The following is a 17,392-nucleotide window of genomic DNA, read 5'->3' as shown; positions in this document are numbered from 1 at the left end:
CCTTTCCGAATGGTTCGGACCTTTTAAGGGGTAATTAAGCCAAGGGTTAAAGATAAAATCAAGCGTAATGCCATGTGGGGGGGTCTATGTGGATTAATGGATTATGGATTAGCAACCCGTCGGCGGTTCCCTTTGTGGCGTTGCTAGTCTCTACCGATTCAATTTGTCTCGGGTGAGTAGCCAGAAATATTCAACGTGGACGTTTGCATTGCGGACGTTATCGCGCCCTCGGTGGTCCAGCCGTGTCTCGCGTCATAGCCACCGACATGCCAGGAGCACCTAACCAACCTTGATCTCGGGAGCTAGGGGTACCCAGAGATTCCACCAGGCCTAGTTTCTGTCTTGTACGCGTATGCCTACTTTACAGGCCCGGAAAGTGACGGTAAAGGTTAAGAGTCAATCGGTTCCTCAGGTAAGAGTCATTTTCCGCGGTGGATTTCCTTACAGCTGAAGCCTCTGCGTATTCATGAAACGAGATTCTACGACCACGTTCAGTACGCCTGTAATCTTTGTGACCTCAGTATGTTTGCACCACCTCCCGAAATATCATAGACATATAGTGAGTCTCTATCAAGAAGCATTAAGTGCTCTGAGCTTGTGTTCTCCTCGAACATCAGTTATTGTGGAATTTTGATGAACATCTCTTGCGACAACAAGTCATTAACATTGATGTTGTCTTGATCGTGGAACCCCTCCCGGGGCAATAGTTGAGGTAGAGATGATGATTAGGGCAGTTTGTAGTATAGCATCAGCTGTAGTCGTTCCCATTGACTAACGCAAATATTCCACGGTAAATTTACCTAGGTAATTGTAACACCGATAAAAACATGACTTAACCTCACAAAACCGACTTCTCTGTAACGTCCATTCGAAAGAAACTGTTAAATCATAAATCATCATTTGCTCACAAGCTGCAAGCTTCAAGAAGTAAGCTTCAAGAAGTTGAACCTTGGTGAAATCTGATGCCGCTGTCTTCTGGGGAATTGTTCGTATTGTGACTGATATGTCGTATTAAATGACCTTGACGGCTGCCCTCCTGGGGAGTCTGCTTTCAGGAAGCTTATGTGTAACGTATTGCCAAGCGGATATAAGAAACCGTCTGCAATCAGCTGGAACAAAGCCCCTGATTGCAGAAAGCCCATTGAAATCACACCGTCATAGAGCTTTTTAGCTTGCAGATGTTGTCAGAACTCTGGGTGCGTGATTGAGGATTTCCCTGCGGATAGCTGCTGACGACGCCACGACAGCCAGTCCTTCGACTGTCCGAGGGCTCTATTTTGATCTTTACCAGACATTAGTGCTTTCACCAATGACATATTCACGATGGAACCCCATCCATATCTTTAAATCTGTGGTAGAAGTTTCTGTGTTCATTCTTGATACCTGCGATAGCTGAAGTTTTGTCATAGGGTGGTTGTTGACTAAAAAACTAGCTTGTTGTCAACATGTCAATATCTCACATTAAACTGACAGCCAACCGCTATCGGTAGGATTTGATCCCCAGTTATGTAGTATGTCAATGCTAGAGTGAGCATCATATGTGTGATGCTTCACCGCCCAACTCCCCTTCGACAACGATGCGTAGTCTTGATTTTACGTGTAAGCAAGTTTCACCTTCAAGGCAGGTTCACTATAATCCATAAATCTTGGCGCATAGCATTTCTTTGAATTGAAGATGAAAAAAAAAAAATTGCCTTCGCATACTGACGGAAACAACAGTCACCCAAGATGAAAACCAAAACAGTACGTATTTGCAGTTGATGGGATATCCCGTCGGGTGTTCTTCATTCATAAGCTGGATGCCGAAGACGGGGTTTATGGATCCTCGCTAACAATAGACGTTCCAGGAGGCGGTCCGCGGGAGGTCCCTGTAATTACTTGGCTTGTCGCATGAACCCGCCCATGGGTAGCCTCTACCACTCCGCCACTATATTCAGGCCACGTCCCGTTAAGGTTTTACATCATCGCCCTGATCCCAATTGGCGGGCCCCGTCAACGTGCCTCTGCGCCTTCCGTCCCTTTTGACGACACAAACGGCCATTTGGCCCAAAGTCCATCGCAGGACGCGCATGCTTTGCCAAGAAATTCGGAAGACTTCTCTTGGAAAGGCCTGGAACCTGTGTCGACCCCGACATCTGCTCAAAGCAGGTCGACGTCCGTGTGTGTCTTTGGGACCATTGATGAGAAAGCGTGGATTCTGGAAACAGCCACCGTTCTTAGTGCCAAGTTCCTCCGTGACACCTTCGTGACACCTCCGCGTGACAACGCGTGAGATCCCGTTGCTCCAGCCTGAAATACGACATCAACTCACGGATGGCTAGACGCTACCTTCTCTCGAAACAATGGAGGGTAAGCACATCCGCCAAAACTATCTCACGTGGCATATAGCTAATCTCATGCCTTCATCGATGGTCAGGCCTACCAGGCAACTAGCAGAGCCCATACGCGGACCCGCTTCATCGTCGTGGAGCAACAAGGTCCGACGTATGGCTCCTCTTACGATAAGCAACGGCACGAAAAGGGTGAACCTGAAGACTCACCTCATGGCTGGAAACCTACCTTCTGGAGGGTCGTCGAGGGCAGCGCGACGGCCTTTGGCTCCATCGCGGTCCTCGGTCTGGCTGGCTACTCCTATCACGCCTATTACAAGGACCTTGTCCTGCGAAAGATGGACAATGCTTTTGGCGTTGGCTTCTCGACACCAGAGCTGACAGCTCTAGGACGCCACGTGGCTCCTCATAAGCTGCATACTATTGATGACTTCACCGGCTTGGAGGGTGAGAACGAATGGATCCCTCGGGCTGAGCAGGAACACATTGACGGCATCATTGACGGGTCCATCCGAGGTCAGTATCACTTAATCACGGGAGAGAAGGGTACGGGGAAGAGTTCAATGATCCTCAAGGCGATGCGCAGGGTCAACGGCTCGGGGATCGCCATGCTCGAAGCCCATAGCGATCTCGAAGTCTTCCGTCTCCGCTTGGGCAAAGCTCTTGACTTTGAGTTCCACGAGGACTATATCGGAAGCTTGTTCAGCTTCAAGGGCCCTCGCGATTCGACCGCCATCCTGGACATTGAAAGAGCCTTCAACAAGATGGAAAAAGTGGCTCTGATGCGGCAGAGACACATCCGGAAGCCGCTCGTCTTGATCATCAATCGCGTCCACGTACTCCGAGACGACGACGACGGACGCGAGCTGCTGGAGTTGATCCAACAGCGGGCGGAGATGTGGGCGGCAAGTCGCCTCGTCACTGTGGTGTTCACCAGCGACGACCATAGTACCACTGAGCACCTCAAATGGCAGGCCACGCGGATATCCGTGACAGACGTCCGCGATGTGCCCCGCGATCCTGCTGTTGAAGCACTTCACGAATTCCGGCAAAAGGTCTTCAAGGAGGATGTGTCCAGCGATATCTTGAACCGGGTCTACAAGTTGGTTGGCGGGCGCGTCAGGTTCCTTGACCACGTTGCGAGATCAAAAGACATGCTCGCGGCCTGTAAGTTCATTTGTGACAGGGAAAAACGCTGGCTCCTAGGCCAGTGCTGGATGTTGGGCGCCGACATGGATCCCGATGCCGAGGATCAACAAGACCACGCCACCACGGCGTTCTTACTGGCCAAGGCGTTGATTGAGAAGGAGAAGGATATGAAGCCAGAAGAGCTCCTGGCCGGAAAGCTGCCGGAGATGCCTCTCCACGAGGCAAGACATCTCATGACGAGATTCGACTTTATCCAGAAGCATGACCACTTCAACATCTTCTCAATCGATTCCAATTCCATGGTTCGGGCGGACTCTGTGCCGATGCACAACGCCTTCAAGGAGATATGCGCGCAGGAAGGATTCGATGAGCTTCTTGAAGCCAGCTTAGAGAGACTCGATGAGTTGGAGGGTCTTCAGAGGACAAGAGAGATTGTGATGAAGGATTTGGCGAATGAGGGCCAGTTCCAGGCAATGGTTCGCCAGGTCAAAGCGGGAGGAGATGGCTTGACGGTCACCGTCAAGGCTGCATCACCCAAAGAGTAGGTTTATCGGAGGATCTTGACAGAGGCTAGGGTCGCACAGCGTGACGGTGTAAACAAATCTGCATGAACGAGCATACCTAGCCACTGGTCTTACTGAGCCGCCGGAAGTAGGTAGCCTGTCCGGCCTGTCTCACAAATATCTATAGAGCTGTGTGTTTAGATTGAATGACTGCGCTGTGGGCGCCATTAGATATTGAAGATTGCCTAATAGGTCAGAGCACTCCATGTCGATGGGGTTAAGTGAGATTTCTCGTCATCGTTTGGTGCAGCCTCGCTTCCAACAGGCTCGAGCCTGTAAAGGACATGATGTTTGTATTTCCTCTTGCCAAGGGTCTCGAAAATTCGATGTGAGAGCCGAAACACTTCGCTCTCAACCAAAGTGTATCTTTGTTTGTTTGTGTTCGTCCAATGTTTTGTGGACTTATATCATTCCAGAAAAGAATCCTCGAAACTACCACCGCGGGCATCGGAGAAATTAAGCAGGACAAACCACGCGGGGGTTGGAAGCCGGAAGCGGGAAAGTCAACGGCGGCCGAGACCGGGCCGTGTGGGAAGTGGATCATTTAGGGTTTCTATTCATCGGAGGTCAAAGCAAACATGTGTTAAGAGGGGCCCGGCGTTTCGGAGAGATGAGGTGCAACGACGTTGACGAAAGGAATGCGAGCCAGAAGTTTGGATGCCGGAAGGGGAGTGTAGTAGAACACTGGAACTTTCCCTGCCTGCTTCGATAGGGAACCCGGCAATTGTGAGATGATCTCGCTCAACGCCAAACGGTGAAGAAGATGGCGATGAGTGAGATTTGACGTTGAACAAAGTTGGATGATGAGGAGCTACGGATGCACGCGAGAACTACTGTGGATGAGCACTAGGACCAATGCACCCCGGATTCTGGAATGACGCTGCCATGCGACGGGAGTCTAGTGGGCCGCGCCAGAGGCGTTTGATGACGGGGTGATGGACCGATGGGCTTCAGTCCAAATGGTCCATGGAGGAGCGAGCGATCATGACTTTACGCTACCTTGGTCTGAGCTGGAGTGCATGAACTCTGGGGATCTTACTGGTGAGGTTGGGGGAGTTGGATTGGTTGATGTGTATGTTTGTAAGATGCGGCATGAGGTCACTCTATGGGATGACAGCCGCGGGTTGCTCTGCGGAGTGAGCAGAGTGAGGGGAAAGCGCGAAAAGTGAGGGAGGAGAAAGCGAGCCATCGGGGTGAAGTGGTAAGGTGAGTGGATGGTGCTGGATGTTGACGAGGGGTGATGCATGTCGGATGACGTCGTCACGATGGTGGGGAGCCCTCTAGAGTCACGGAAAGTAGGTAAAATGCGAGGGGGCAAGTCAGACAAGAGAGTGTCTTCATTAGTTCATTAGCGGAATGAGTTTGGAGGTTGGGAGATGAGGGGAAAAGTTTCGAGTTACTTGGTTTCCATTATCACCATAGCATGAGTCGCAGAAGAAACGATTGTTGAGTAATTACGTCTTACCTTTGGTACAAGTGAGCTGAAATCAATAATATGGCTCAGCTCAGGATCCCGGAGTGAGAGGCTGGAGTGAATTACACGACGTGTGTAAGTGAGAGTGAGAGTGAGAGTTGATTAGATGCAATTGAGATCTGGAAATAGGAACGACACCGGGGCGGTGCACGACAAAGCACGAGGCAGCAACAACGGGAAGCCGCTCATCGCCTCTTCCTTCCGTGTCTCTGGCACGCTGCTGCTTCCAATGCGCGCAATGAGAGTTGCACCTGCCTGCGGCCGATCGCGATTCCTCGCTAAGACCAGCTGCACGTCGAGTATCAACCAACGGCGAAGCAGTGACCCAGGGGTCGGGGACACCTGCACCTGCCACTTCCAGATGGAGACGATGGAGAACCTGGAAGGATTCGAACCTCAGGAATGAATCAGGGCACAAGGTACCTACCTTCGTACAATGGAAGGGCACATCCCAATGGATACCTCAGGGCGAAGATGGGTGCCTTATCGATTCGAGAGTACTCGGTACCTTACCTTTGGCGGCCAGAGCTCCGGCATTTCCACCACTCGCCTTTTCCTGACGCATGGCGGCCTTTTCCTCTCTGCGGCTCCCAGCCCAAACACGCCCGAGCAAGCCCAACCTCGCAATAGGCTAATGTAGTCGACACAAGCTTGAAGATACAGGTCAGTATGGTACTGTAGATAGATGGGTACGTCGTGAGAAGCACACTCGCAGCGCAGGTCTGATGTGTCTTACATGCCCTGCCTTACCTGGCTGTGCCTTGCCTTGGTCGCTTAGGCGTAGAAGACGCTCGAAGCGAACTACGGCTGCAGTGGCACCCGACGTCAGTGATCCATCATCACCTTGTCGGAAGCGACAGACGCGGAAGACGCGGCCCTTTGGTACGTGAGCCGGTGAGAGGCCCCCAAAAGCGACTCGAGTGAATCGTTAGTGAGTGGGACGAGGGGACAGCGACCCCGAAAAAGGCAACTTGGACTCGTAGAGTTCTTTTCCAAGGCCACCCCAGCCTCTCTCTCATCCCCGCATGCCGCAACTCAGATAGGTACCTTACACACCACTTCACTCACACGAGCAAAAGTAACTAGTGCCAGGCATCTACCGGTATAGTCAAAGTACCTTACCAAGTATCCGTACCTGTCCTGTGCTATCTTTCACCTTCTATGTACCCAAGGTACTACGTGTGTCTGCACTCCTGCAGGCAAGCCGGAATGAAATAGTCTGAAGATGTAACCCCAGCTGGGAAGATGGAGGCATTGTTGCTGTGTAGTCGAGAATAGAGCCCGAGGTGACAGAGTCACAGAGTGAACCCACAAAACCTTGCTCATGAGCTACCTACCTGATGCTGCATCTGCCATTTGGGGGGGCTTCCGAGTCCAGACTTCTCTTCCATGTGCCAATAAGGGAGTGAGGGGTGAGAGAGAGCTGCATCTGCCATTGCCTGTGGCCCGGTGGTATAAGACAAGATGGCAACCTTCAAAAGGCAGCACCTCTGGCCGCATCTGCTCACCTGCCCCCCTCACCGCCGTCATTTGCCCAACATTCCACTTCCTGATGGCAACAAAGTCCCTCAGTACGCCTCTACCTATCTGCTCATCATCTTTGCTTGTCCTAGGCTCCTTTTCTTGCCGAATCTTCTTCAACCCTGATCGTCCCGACAACCTCTACACATTCTTCGACACATCCCGACAATCTTCGTCCTAATCCAACAATCTCCCTGTTTCACAAACATCACGAGCCCCCTCTATCATCCAACCCCCCCAAAAAAAGAAAAGAAAGGGGGACTTCCCAAGTTCCCTACTCTGTACGGTCACCCAGCCGTGCTAGCTCCCCAGCACAGCTCAGCCCACCCCTGGTCGGCGCATCCGCACAAGCACCCGCACCCTGCAGGTCACGAACCACCACCCCTCGTCATCCTCAGGACCCAGCTGCAAGCCTGAGCCTGCACGCAACACGCAGCGAACAAAACCACCGCCTTTCGTCACCAGATTTCCTAAACCCCGCTATTTTACCCTCTACCCACCTCACCTAATACCAACCCAGCCAAACTGATCCAAACCCCAACTAAAACCCAACGACCTGACCGACACATCTCACGAGACTGCGTATCACGACCTTTTACCTCTGCTTCACCAAATTCCAGCTCTTCGCACACACTACCTTAGCTTAGTCCGTCGTTGTTGCTTAAACCTTCAAAATGGCCGCCATCGTCGAACGCAGCCCACCTACGCATTCCCCTCCTGGTCCCCATCCCAAGAGACCCAGAGGTGAGTAATACTTTTGCGAGGCGCCGGTCGTCCGACACCTCAACGCCAGCTGGTCTTGAATAAGAAGCTCGCAATTACTGACCACCACCCATCGCAGGCATTCTCAAGAACTCGTACCAAAAGTCGCCCCCAACATCACCCGGTGAAGCCGACCTCACCGAGAAGGAGCTCACTCTCGTCAACACCCAATACAACGCTGGCCACCGCCGCTCTTCTTCCGCAGCCCGCCCTTCAGGTTCCCGCCGCCAATCCAGCCGAACCCCCTCCCAGCAGGGCGACGACGAGCAAGATCTCGAATCGTCCCAGCGCCTCAAGTGGGACGAGGCCAACCTTTACTTGACCGAGCAAGAGCGCTCGTCGACTATGAAGATTGACGAGCCCAAGACTCCCTATGCGAAGCACTACGATCCCACCGAAGACCCCTCGGACGACGAGGAAATGTCGGAAGACCCCAACGTTGAGAGGAAGCCTCGCACGGCTCGTGCTGGTCCTGGCGTGGAAGATGATATCCCTATCATGTCGCTTGGCGAGCCGGAAGAGGCGGTCCCGGAAAGCGAGTCGTCCAAGGAAAAAGCCCTCAAGGCCGTCCACGTCGACGACAGCGCCAGCGCTCACGGCGACGATGATGAGCTGGCCGGCCTTTCGCCCGAGGAACGGGAGAAGCACCGTCGTTTTGAGGAGTTGCGCAAGAAGCACTACGAAATGAAGGATGTGGCCCACTTGTTGGGCCACCCCGAAGAACTGGAGGAGGAAGACGACGAGGAGCGTTCCGCCCGCGGGCCGCCTCCCGTCCCTGCTCTTCCCAGGCCTAGCGAGGCTACCAACGGCCGGGCCTGAGCCTCAGTCTAAGTCTGAGCTTGGGTGGCGGCGGGTATCACTGGCTGAGTTCAACTTTAGCCGGCACGCCGTCCCGAGGAGGATTACACGGGAGACGCATTACGAGCATTTTCACGCACTGTTGACGCTTTTTGGGGTTGAGATGGAGATTAGCATCCGGCAACGGCGTGGCACACGAAGGAGTTCTGGGTGGATATCACGGATGGGAATTTTAGCGGCGTTCCGGGGCCTTCGTGTCTGTAATCGTCGCGTTTCGCAGTCACTGCAGCAGCCTGCTTCCTTTTCATCGTCGGCACCTTTGCCGCCGTCAGAGAGGGGGAGAAGTATTTCAGCACGACTAAGTAGGCTTTTTGCTTCGGCCAGAACCTGGCATTTTCAATAGAGTCTGAAATGTCCTATCAAGCTCTGTTTATCTCGTCGTATCCATCAATCTTGTGGCTCATGTGAAAAGTAGTCCAAAGCCCCAAAATGAAAACAACTTTGGTGTTTATGTATGCGCCATGCAATGCCTATCCATTTTGCTGCCCATCCAACTCATTCCTCACAAAAGACCCTTGCGCGCCAACTCAATCTTCCTCGCCGCCTCGCCTGCGGCAAAGCCGCCTCTCGAAACGCAGATCCGGTTGCCGTCTGTGAGCTCGAACTTGTCCTGGTTCGCGGGCCAGGGGCAAGGGCAGTGGTGGGGGAAGTGGACGCAGGCGAGGGTGTCGGGGCAGAGGTAGTGTTCGCAGTAGGCTACAAGAATTAGTGATCATGTGCTTGCAAAAGCTGCGAGGATATGAAGGAGATATCTTACAGCCGTCATATCGTTGCTGGTATTGTGACGGGTCACTTGGGACATTTTGAGGCTGTTGTTGCTGTTGCTGGCCGCCGAACATCTGGTCGAAGAAGCCAAACTGGGCCTGGGCCGAGCTGATCAAGGTCAGGAGGACCAGCGGGAGGGAGGCGAAGAAGCGCATGTCGTCGGTCTTTTGGTATCAGGCGAATATGAAAGAAAGGCGAGAAGATTTCCCTTGCTTTAGCCTTGTTGCTCCTTTCGTAGTGTTCGCTCGAGGTGTTCGTCGTCTTGCTCAATGTGGCCCTCTACTGTAGGTATGCGCCAGTGCGCCTACGGATAGCTGTCCAAAAGACCACCTTGGACCCACCCCCAAAATCCTTATCGCTATCGCAGACCGCTGACTCAGCCGGAAAAATACTCTCAGCCCATCTCCCGTTCCTTGATGCACGCAAAGCTTCAGTTGGCGAGAACGCAATACCGAATTGAGTTGCCAGTAACGACACATGGGCAACTCGTCCACGAAGCACACCTGATGCGTCTATTTCAATTGCAGCGGCCCCTGATGGCCGCTGCCGCCGGTCTCCTGCGGACGACCGCACCGATCCAGTCCACGGCCTCAACCGCCGCGCAGCTGCTCCGCGCCGATGCCGCCAATGCCCTCGTGGCTGGACGAAGATACGCCTCCGTCAAGTCGCAGGGTGCCTACAAGCTTGCACCCAAAAGGACGATACCGAAGAAGCTGGGAGCGAAGCGCACTGGTGGTACGTTTGTTCCATCTCCCTCATATGTCTCGAATTGGATTCAGTGGAGAGCTCCATATTCATCACCAGAACGGCCGGTCAAGAGCTCGATACTAACAGCTTGCAGACCAGTATGTCATCCCCGGCAACATCATCTACAAGCAGCGCGGCTCCCTCTGGTGGCCCGGCGAGAACTGCATCATGGGCCGCGACCACACGATCCACGCCATGGCCACGGGCTACGTCAAATACTACCGCGATCCCGCGCGCCACCCGGACCGGAAATACATTGGCGTCGTCTTCAACAAGGACGACGTTCTCCCCTACCCGACGCACGCCGAACGCAAGCGCAAGCTGAACATGTCGGCGCACACCATTGCCAAGCCTGTCGAGACGCCCGCCATCTCGGCCTCTGGCATCCCCACGCAGGTTGTGCGGCCCGCGCCCCGGACGGCCAAGGGCGCGCCTACGCAGCCGGCCAGAATCCTGAAGCTGCGGGACGACTACTCGTACCGCGAGGACAACTGGCGCATCGGACGGCTGGTCAAGATGAACATTGGCGGCATGAGCCGCAAGGCCAAGCTGAGGCAGAAGAGATACGCCAAGGAGCGTAACTTGTCGGGACAGAGGGCAGCGCAGGCCAAGTTTGCCGAGATGGAGGTGGACGAGTGGACGATTGCGGCGTCCAAGAGGCTATCGGAGCAGAAGAACGCCGCCGTGTTGGCCAAGCAGAAGAAGCAGAAGCAGAAGGCGCAGAGGGTGGCGGCCAAGGCTGCCAAGTCGCAGAAGAAGCGGTAATCGATCAACTATGTCTTGCTTGCTTGGGGGCATGGGTGAGAAATACGTGTGAGAGTAGGCGAATTGGGATGATTTGTGTCATGGCTACCGAGGCGTAAATGTCATGGGGGTCATCTTGAGTGTAGAATATCTTGTACAAATCCATACTAGCATCCACGATTTGGTGTCATACTCTCTGACTTTGACTGCTACTAAAGTGCTGCTAGGATCCACAGTTTCCTATCAACCCTGGTCAAGGTCTTCGACATTGAGAGATTGAGAAATTCAAATTCGAAACTTCGACAACTTGAGTTGCCTTACCTAAACGGCAGGTCTGCTTTGTTGCAAAGGGGGCTCTTTGGGGCAGCCGTAGGCACTTGCTTCTTTAATGACTTCCCGTCGAGGTCGCGTGTGGGGGAGGAACTCGCCGAATTGCAATGTACTGAACCACCAATTTTGGGGGAAGGAGTACCTGAACCTTTGGCCTGCGCCCCCAGCAGTCGCGTGTCCCGTCGCGTCTCTTCCAACGTCCATCTTCAATCTTCATCCAACCTGCTCTTTACTCTCTCATTGCTCTTCACGATCAGGCGCCCAGACGCCTGGATGCGAAGCAGTTGAAGGCTATAGGATCCAGACTCGACCCCCGCAGCAGCATCTCCAATCTAGAAGTGCGCGTGCAGCTGCATGAGGTGGGCAGCAACGTCGTCTCTCAAGTCAAAGGAATAGAACAATGGCATCCAACGCTCAGGCCGCACAACCATCGGGGCTCTCACATTCATTCAAGCACACCTCGTCACCGGCCAATGCGACCTCGACAACCCAGGCAAACAATGCCACCCGCACAGTGTCGCCTTCTTCAGCCTCCGGCAGCGGGGACACTTCAGGCAGGAAGATGAAGAGGACCGGAGCATCGAAACCGCTCATGAGACCGAGTCTTTACGGAGGACAGGCACCACCTTGGGCGACTTCCTTACTGGGCGGGAAGCCATTTACGGGGCCTGCTCCATCACCTTCCACCCCTGCTCAAGCTTCTGCGCCTCTCCCAGCTCAAGCTCAAGCTCAAGCTCAGGCTCAAGCTGAAAGCAAAATCAACACACCAGAGCTGAAATCCGCTCAACCAAGTTCGGGCACTGAAGATTCTGACGACAGTGACAGCACGAGGTCAGGCAGCCCGGAACCAGCTCGCATCGTGAGCGACATTGCTCAGCCCGATCCTGAAGATCCATTACCAGTCAAGCTCGAAGCGGCACTTTCGGAAGGTGGTTCAGAGTCAGACATGGCGCGCGAGAAGAAGAGTCTTGCGCAGCATTCCAAGATTCAGGCTCTGCAAGATTCATGGGCCTCTAGTAACGCATCTGGAGGCCAATCGGGTTCTGCTGGACAGTCGGCGAACGCAAAGGACTGGCTTGGTGGTGAGTTGACTTGCTCCTTCCAGCTCTTGCCAGATTGGGTCTCACAAGCATACTCTATTTGAGCGCCCTTCTTGACGGCGCTTCATGGAGGAAGTCATTAGAGATTGCCACTTGCTGACACGTCTACAGGATCTGCATTCGAAGCATCGTCCAAGAGAAAGCATCCTCTGATTGAGAATCTGGCTGGGGGTGATGCTAAGCGGCAGGCAACGGATATTGGTATTAAGGGCCCATCGACTAGGAAATCGCCCGAAGAAGGAACAAGTTCAACTGCCACGGAGCAAGACTTACTGAACGTCCTCGGGCTCGGACAACCCGGTTCCAGGCCAGACATCCTGAAAAGTACCGAAGGCGCCTCATCATCGACAGGAGCAACGCATGAAGCCCAAGTCATCGAATCCTCGGACGAGGATATGGACTACGAGGATCAAGCAGATGCTGATGATATGACGGACGAAGACGAAGACGAAGGCGGAGAGACTGAAGGAGACCTGGAGATCAACACTACAGGCACGCCATCTGCAAAAGCCGCCCTCGTAAGAGAAGTGCCTTCTAACCTAAAAGACTGTGACTGACAGGGATACAGCCGCCATCTCAAGGCACCGATCAAGAGTTCACATTCACGAAAAGCCCGCATCCTCGCGGGTATCTGCAATGGAGAACGCCCCAGGGCATAGAATCCACCTGCGGCGCCATCATACCTACGAACTACAAATTTCACTCTGACCCAAAAAACCCCTACATCTGTCCAGTCCGCAACTGTCGCGTCATTTTTCCAAAGTGGAACGGGCTTGGAGCGCACTTCTGCGTGAGTCTTCTCTTCGATTGATCCCAGAGTCCTGTGACACTGACAACATACAGGCAAAGCATCGTAGCTCCAAGTTCAACGACAACCTCGACGGGACCCTGTCATTCGTGGACTACTATAAGAGGGTAGGCACCAAGTACGCGGCCCCTATCGTGGTCTCCCAGAATCCCCTCCGAGGCGACGAGCCACCCTTGGCGGAGCCAGTGACTGCAGGCTATAAGCCGGTGTCAGCCCCGGCCACTGCTCCGAACCCTGTTCCGTGGGGCCCGACTTCGAAGCCTGTGAACCCAGCCCCGTCCCGGGCCATCCCCAAGTCATACTTGAAGAACGATATGACGGTTATCAAACCACCTTCAGTGGCTCCGCCTCTAAGTCAAAGCGTTTCTGCCTCGAATGGCTCGCTCCTTGCGTATTTTTCTGGCTGCCTTTCGCCCGCTTACAAGATACCGGTAGAAAGACCGGACGTGAAGGCGCTGCTGAAACTCACCCAACGGCGTCCATTACCTCAGACGTGGAAGTTGAAGTACGGTGGCATCGGACACCTGCCACCCCTCGCAACAGTTGCGCTTCTGATATTCCTTACTGGCGATGTTGCGACGCCATGTTGCCACTTTTGTTACAAGCACAATGATCCCTTTGAGAACTTTCTGCAGCCATGCGTCGTCATGTCTGCCGCAGCTCCTGGGTTCTTAAAGGAGATTGGAAACAAGGCCTGCTCTGGATGTCAGTGGCGGTCTAACTTCCGCAGAGAAAGGAACAATTGCTCCTTCTTGTCCTCGGGCCAGGGAACATCAAGCCCACAAGTGACCCCGATAGCACCCCCTACACGATCTACGATCGCAACCCGCTCCGCATCTGCGACAACGGCTGCTGACGCTTATGCCCTGCCATATCCTCCAGCATCTCAACCACCTCCCAAAACCTCAACTCCGGTGTCTGCCTCTTCCCTGCCGCCATCCACGCAACCGGCGCCGAGCGTCCACAAAGTCGATAGCCATCCACCTGAAAGCCCGCCAAGACGCACCACGAGGCACTCAGCGGCTATCGCAAAGCCTCTTGCCGATCCTAGAATATCGACGCCCGTCGGACATGCCTCCTCACTCAGCGGCAACGCCATGCCACCAAATACTCTGGAAATGGAAGACTGGGAAATTGCTCCAGGGCGGATTCGTGATGAACGCAGCGAATCCCCTACAAGTACGTCTTGTACCGTCCATATGATGCTATACTGCGATGCTAATCTTGTCCCAGATGTAGCCTTCTCCAACTCCTATCTCACGAGCAATCAAGCTGTGACGGTCTCTGAGGAGATATCCTTCAACGTCATCGTCATCAAGCCCGGAGAGTCGCATGAATGGGCCGCCGAACCAGAGAAAGTCCGAATCTGCTCCTTGGCTGCGGGTAAACTTAAGGTGAAACTCGAGAATACGGAGCCATTTTCGATGGGCCCGAACGGAATGTTCAAGATGAAGCCCGGTACAACGTGCACTGTTTTGAACCGGCTATATATCGACGCGGTGGTGCATGTCACCACTGTTTCGTCCTTTTAGAGCGGATACTTCTTAGGGTTTGAGCGTGGATTAGGAGGCGTTAGGAGTCAGAGGCCCGTATACCTTGCCCAGTCTTTAAATGACGATACGGTTGAGGCCTTACGCATCGCAAGCCACTTGCTTGGAGTCTTCTTGCTGAGCTTTAGCAGGTAGCTTCCCATCATTAAACGTATTGCAATACTTTTTTGAGACCTTAACGACCTTTTCGTACTAGCATTATCAGGACGGATCTATCTCATTGCCGTATTATCTTCTTGGCGGTCCTCTGGTTCGTCACATTACACCTTGGCCACCTTTTCACCAAGACCTTTCTCATGGTCCACCACCTCGCCACTTTGGGTCATGTCGATAGCCTCGATGACCTGCCCCTCGCCTTCCAGCTCTTCGGGCCTGACATAGTCCTTCGGCTCGACCCATCCCTTTTCCATGATCGGAGGTGGCCAAATCTTGCAGGAAACCCAAAAGGTGAAGCCGGACAGGAACAGTCCGACCCAATACGCAAAGAAGTAGAACCTCGTGACGCCAACGGGGGCTGAAACACCCATATTGTTGAGGAAGCCGTAAAAGTTGGGGATGATGCCAACAATATAGGCGACATAGGCACGGATGTTCCAGCCGTGGAAGTAGTGGTAAGCCCCTGGCTTCATTGACGTGAAGCAATCTGGTATGCTGATGCGACCGCGGCCGATGATGTAGTAGTTTACCAGCAAGACGCCCGTAATGGCTGAGAGGAAGATTTGGTAAGAGGAGAGGAAGGATACGAAGACGGAGGCAGAGCCCTAGTGCTCATTAGCAATCATCTTCACACTCGAGCAGGTTGGAGTAGGACTTACCAGCAAGAACCAAGGGTTGATGGCGAACGAAATGACGGCACAGACAAAGAAGCCCCTCCGAACTGTGAGGTACTTGGGGAACAACGCCGCAATATCGTTACCAGCCGGCAAGGAGTTCTCAAAGATGGAGCTGAAGATGCAGCAGTATGCGAAGCAGCCGGCGATGAAAAAGCACCCGGCTCGGTTGGCTGCCGTGTACTCGGCCGTCTGGAGGCTATCCAGCAGCGTCACGGGGTTCCAGATCAACTCGCCAAAGATCAACTCGCTAGAGGCGCAGACGAGGTTTCCCACCGCTGCCACGATGAAGTTGGCAACAGGGAAACAGAAGAGGTTACCGACAATAACATCATTCTTCTTCTTTGCATACCGCTGGAAATCCGCGGCGTTACTCGCAAAGGTGGCGCAGTTGGCCGCCCCTAGCATCAGGAATTGCACGATCAGCCACGCCCTCTTTGATCCCGTCGCCGTACCGCCCTGGCGTACTACAGGACCGAGACCACCTGCCTTTGTGGCCGTCCACGCAAGCATAGCTACGGCGGATATGATGAAGACGCACAGCTTCGCGTAGACGAGCCCGCGCATCTTTGGGACAGGGATGACGAGGAACGCGCAGGTGATGAGCCAGAAGATGACGAAGCCAATCATCCCCGCTGTCGTGAGCGCCGAGCCCTCGCCCATGGTGTTTGGGATGTTTGCGATACCCGGGATGATGGCGTGGAGCATCACGTAGATGCACTGTCCCCCCTGCACGGCATTAACACCGTTCCAGACGATAGCCATGACGGCGCGGTTAAAGGTTGGCCACCACGCGCCGTAGATGCCAAAGGCAGCACGGCAGACGACGGGGTATCCCACGTGATAGCAGCTGCCCGGCCGGCCGTTGAGGGTGATGATGGCGGCGATGAGGCATTGTCCGCCGAAAGCGCAGGCGAGGGACTCCCACATGGAGAGGCCGAGGGCCTGGGCGGTGGAGGAGGCGTACCAGTTGGACACGGTCGCGGTGGCGGAGAACCAGAAGGTGAAATAGGTCCATTGGGTCCAGGTGCGGTCGGCGAGCTTGAGGGGGCGGAGGTCGTCGTTGTTGAGAAGGGCGTCGCGGCCGTGGATGTCCGAGGTACCGGCGGCGGCGGGGACGCGGAGGCGGTTGAGGAGGCCCATCTTGTGTATGCGGCTTGCCGGTGTCGGCAGACTTGGCTCCGAGGGTGGGCTTGCGATCAAAGATTCTCGAGTCTTGATGCTCGTCTCTAGAAACTCAGCTGTAATGATCACCGTTGAAGGAGCAATGCCCGCCCACCCGTACAAGTTGCTTGGATAGCAAACGGGAGATATCCGGAGGAGCTCAACGTTACCATGACAGAGACTTATACCAAATCACACCCGACAGAATGGTAATAATATCGGCTACGGAGTCGCGATCGGCTGCCGCGTGCTGATAGCCATGATACTCTTCAAGATACCGGGGTCGTGCGGTTCATGTGGGGGAGATAAGCACTGCAGGGATGCTGACGAGTCTCAATAGTCGACACATTGTGCAACCTTTCACAGAAGAGATTTGTGCACTGCTGTATGGAGTCTCGCCAGTGTATGGAGTTGATATAATCCTGGTTGAAGATATTCTACTGTTGGAAAGATGACAGCGAAGTGAACTCAAGCATCACCAAGACCTCTCAGTTGATGCCAAGTATCTTGGTGGATCGGCATCATATAAGTATTAGAGTCGACCGGAGAAAACAGAAGCCCCCGGGAAGCAAAGGACCCCTGGTGGCTCCGAAGACGGGGATCAACCCCGTACCCCACACGGTCCGTTGTCGGCGCATTTGTCCCGAGAGCGATAAGCGGCCGTGCTGGGCGGATTTGCAGATTGTCTCCAGCGAAC

General features: G+C 54.0%; 6 protein-coding genes across 6 annotated transcripts; 4 read left to right on the top strand and 2 right to left on the bottom strand.

Annotated features, from left to right (window-relative positions):
• Positions 1-1,577: 1,577 nt before the first annotated feature.
• CCOS01_00079 (uncharacterized protein) lies at positions 1,578-4,024 on the top strand (the record flags this gene model as incomplete). Its single annotated transcript, XM_060448276.1, has 5 exons — positions 1,578-1,599; positions 1,720-1,743; positions 1,938-2,268; positions 2,322-2,349; positions 2,417-4,024. 5 exons carry the CDS (start codon positions 1,578-1,580, stop codon positions 4,022-4,024), a joined length of 2,013 nt encoding a protein of 670 aa, XP_060319714.1.
• A 3,687-nt stretch (positions 4,025-7,711) lies between these two features.
• On the top strand, positions 7,712-8,618 carry CCOS01_00078 (uncharacterized protein; the record flags this gene model as incomplete). Its single annotated transcript, XM_060448275.1, has 2 exons — positions 7,712-7,781; positions 7,879-8,618. The coding sequence occupies 2 exons, from the start codon at positions 7,712-7,714 to the stop codon at positions 8,616-8,618; spliced, it is 810 nt and encodes a 269-aa protein (XP_060319713.1).
• Positions 8,619-9,159: 541 nt separating this feature from the next.
• Positions 9,160-9,577, bottom strand: CCOS01_00077 (uncharacterized protein; the record flags this gene model as incomplete). The annotated part of the gene is made up of 2 exons (XM_060448274.1): positions 9,160-9,353; positions 9,415-9,577. 2 exons carry the CDS (start codon positions 9,575-9,577, stop codon positions 9,160-9,162), a joined length of 357 nt encoding a protein of 118 aa, XP_060319712.1.
• A 351-nt stretch (positions 9,578-9,928) lies between these two features.
• Positions 9,929-10,934, top strand: CCOS01_00076 (ribosomal protein L27; the record flags this gene model as incomplete). The annotated part of the gene is made up of 2 exons (XM_060448273.1): positions 9,929-10,157; positions 10,264-10,934. The coding sequence occupies 2 exons, from the start codon at positions 9,929-9,931 to the stop codon at positions 10,932-10,934; spliced, it is 900 nt and encodes a 299-aa protein (XP_060319711.1).
• A 709-nt stretch (positions 10,935-11,643) lies between these two features.
• On the top strand, positions 11,644-14,683 carry CCOS01_00075 (uncharacterized protein; the record flags this gene model as incomplete). The annotated part of the gene is made up of 5 exons (XM_060448272.1): positions 11,644-12,325; positions 12,455-12,861; positions 12,912-13,133; positions 13,187-14,330; positions 14,385-14,683. The coding sequence occupies 5 exons, from the start codon at positions 11,644-11,646 to the stop codon at positions 14,681-14,683; spliced, it is 2,754 nt and encodes a 917-aa protein (XP_060319710.1).
• Positions 14,684-14,961: 278 nt separating this feature from the next.
• On the bottom strand, positions 14,962-16,674 carry CCOS01_00074 (NCS1 nucleoside transporter; the record flags this gene model as incomplete). Its single annotated transcript, XM_060448271.1, has 2 exons — positions 14,962-15,462; positions 15,517-16,674. The coding sequence occupies 2 exons, from the start codon at positions 16,672-16,674 to the stop codon at positions 14,962-14,964; spliced, it is 1,659 nt and encodes a 552-aa protein (XP_060319709.1).
• Positions 16,675-17,392: the final 718 nt, after the last annotated feature.

The sequence above is a fragment of the Colletotrichum costaricense genome (assembly GCF_030867565.1).
Source record: "Colletotrichum costaricense strain IMI 309622 chromosome Unknown Scaffold_1.1, whole genome shotgun sequence".
NCBI classification, from domain to species: domain Eukaryota; kingdom Fungi; phylum Ascomycota; class Sordariomycetes; order Glomerellales; family Glomerellaceae; genus Colletotrichum; species Colletotrichum costaricense.
This window is presented reverse-complemented; position numbering and strand designations above follow the sequence as displayed.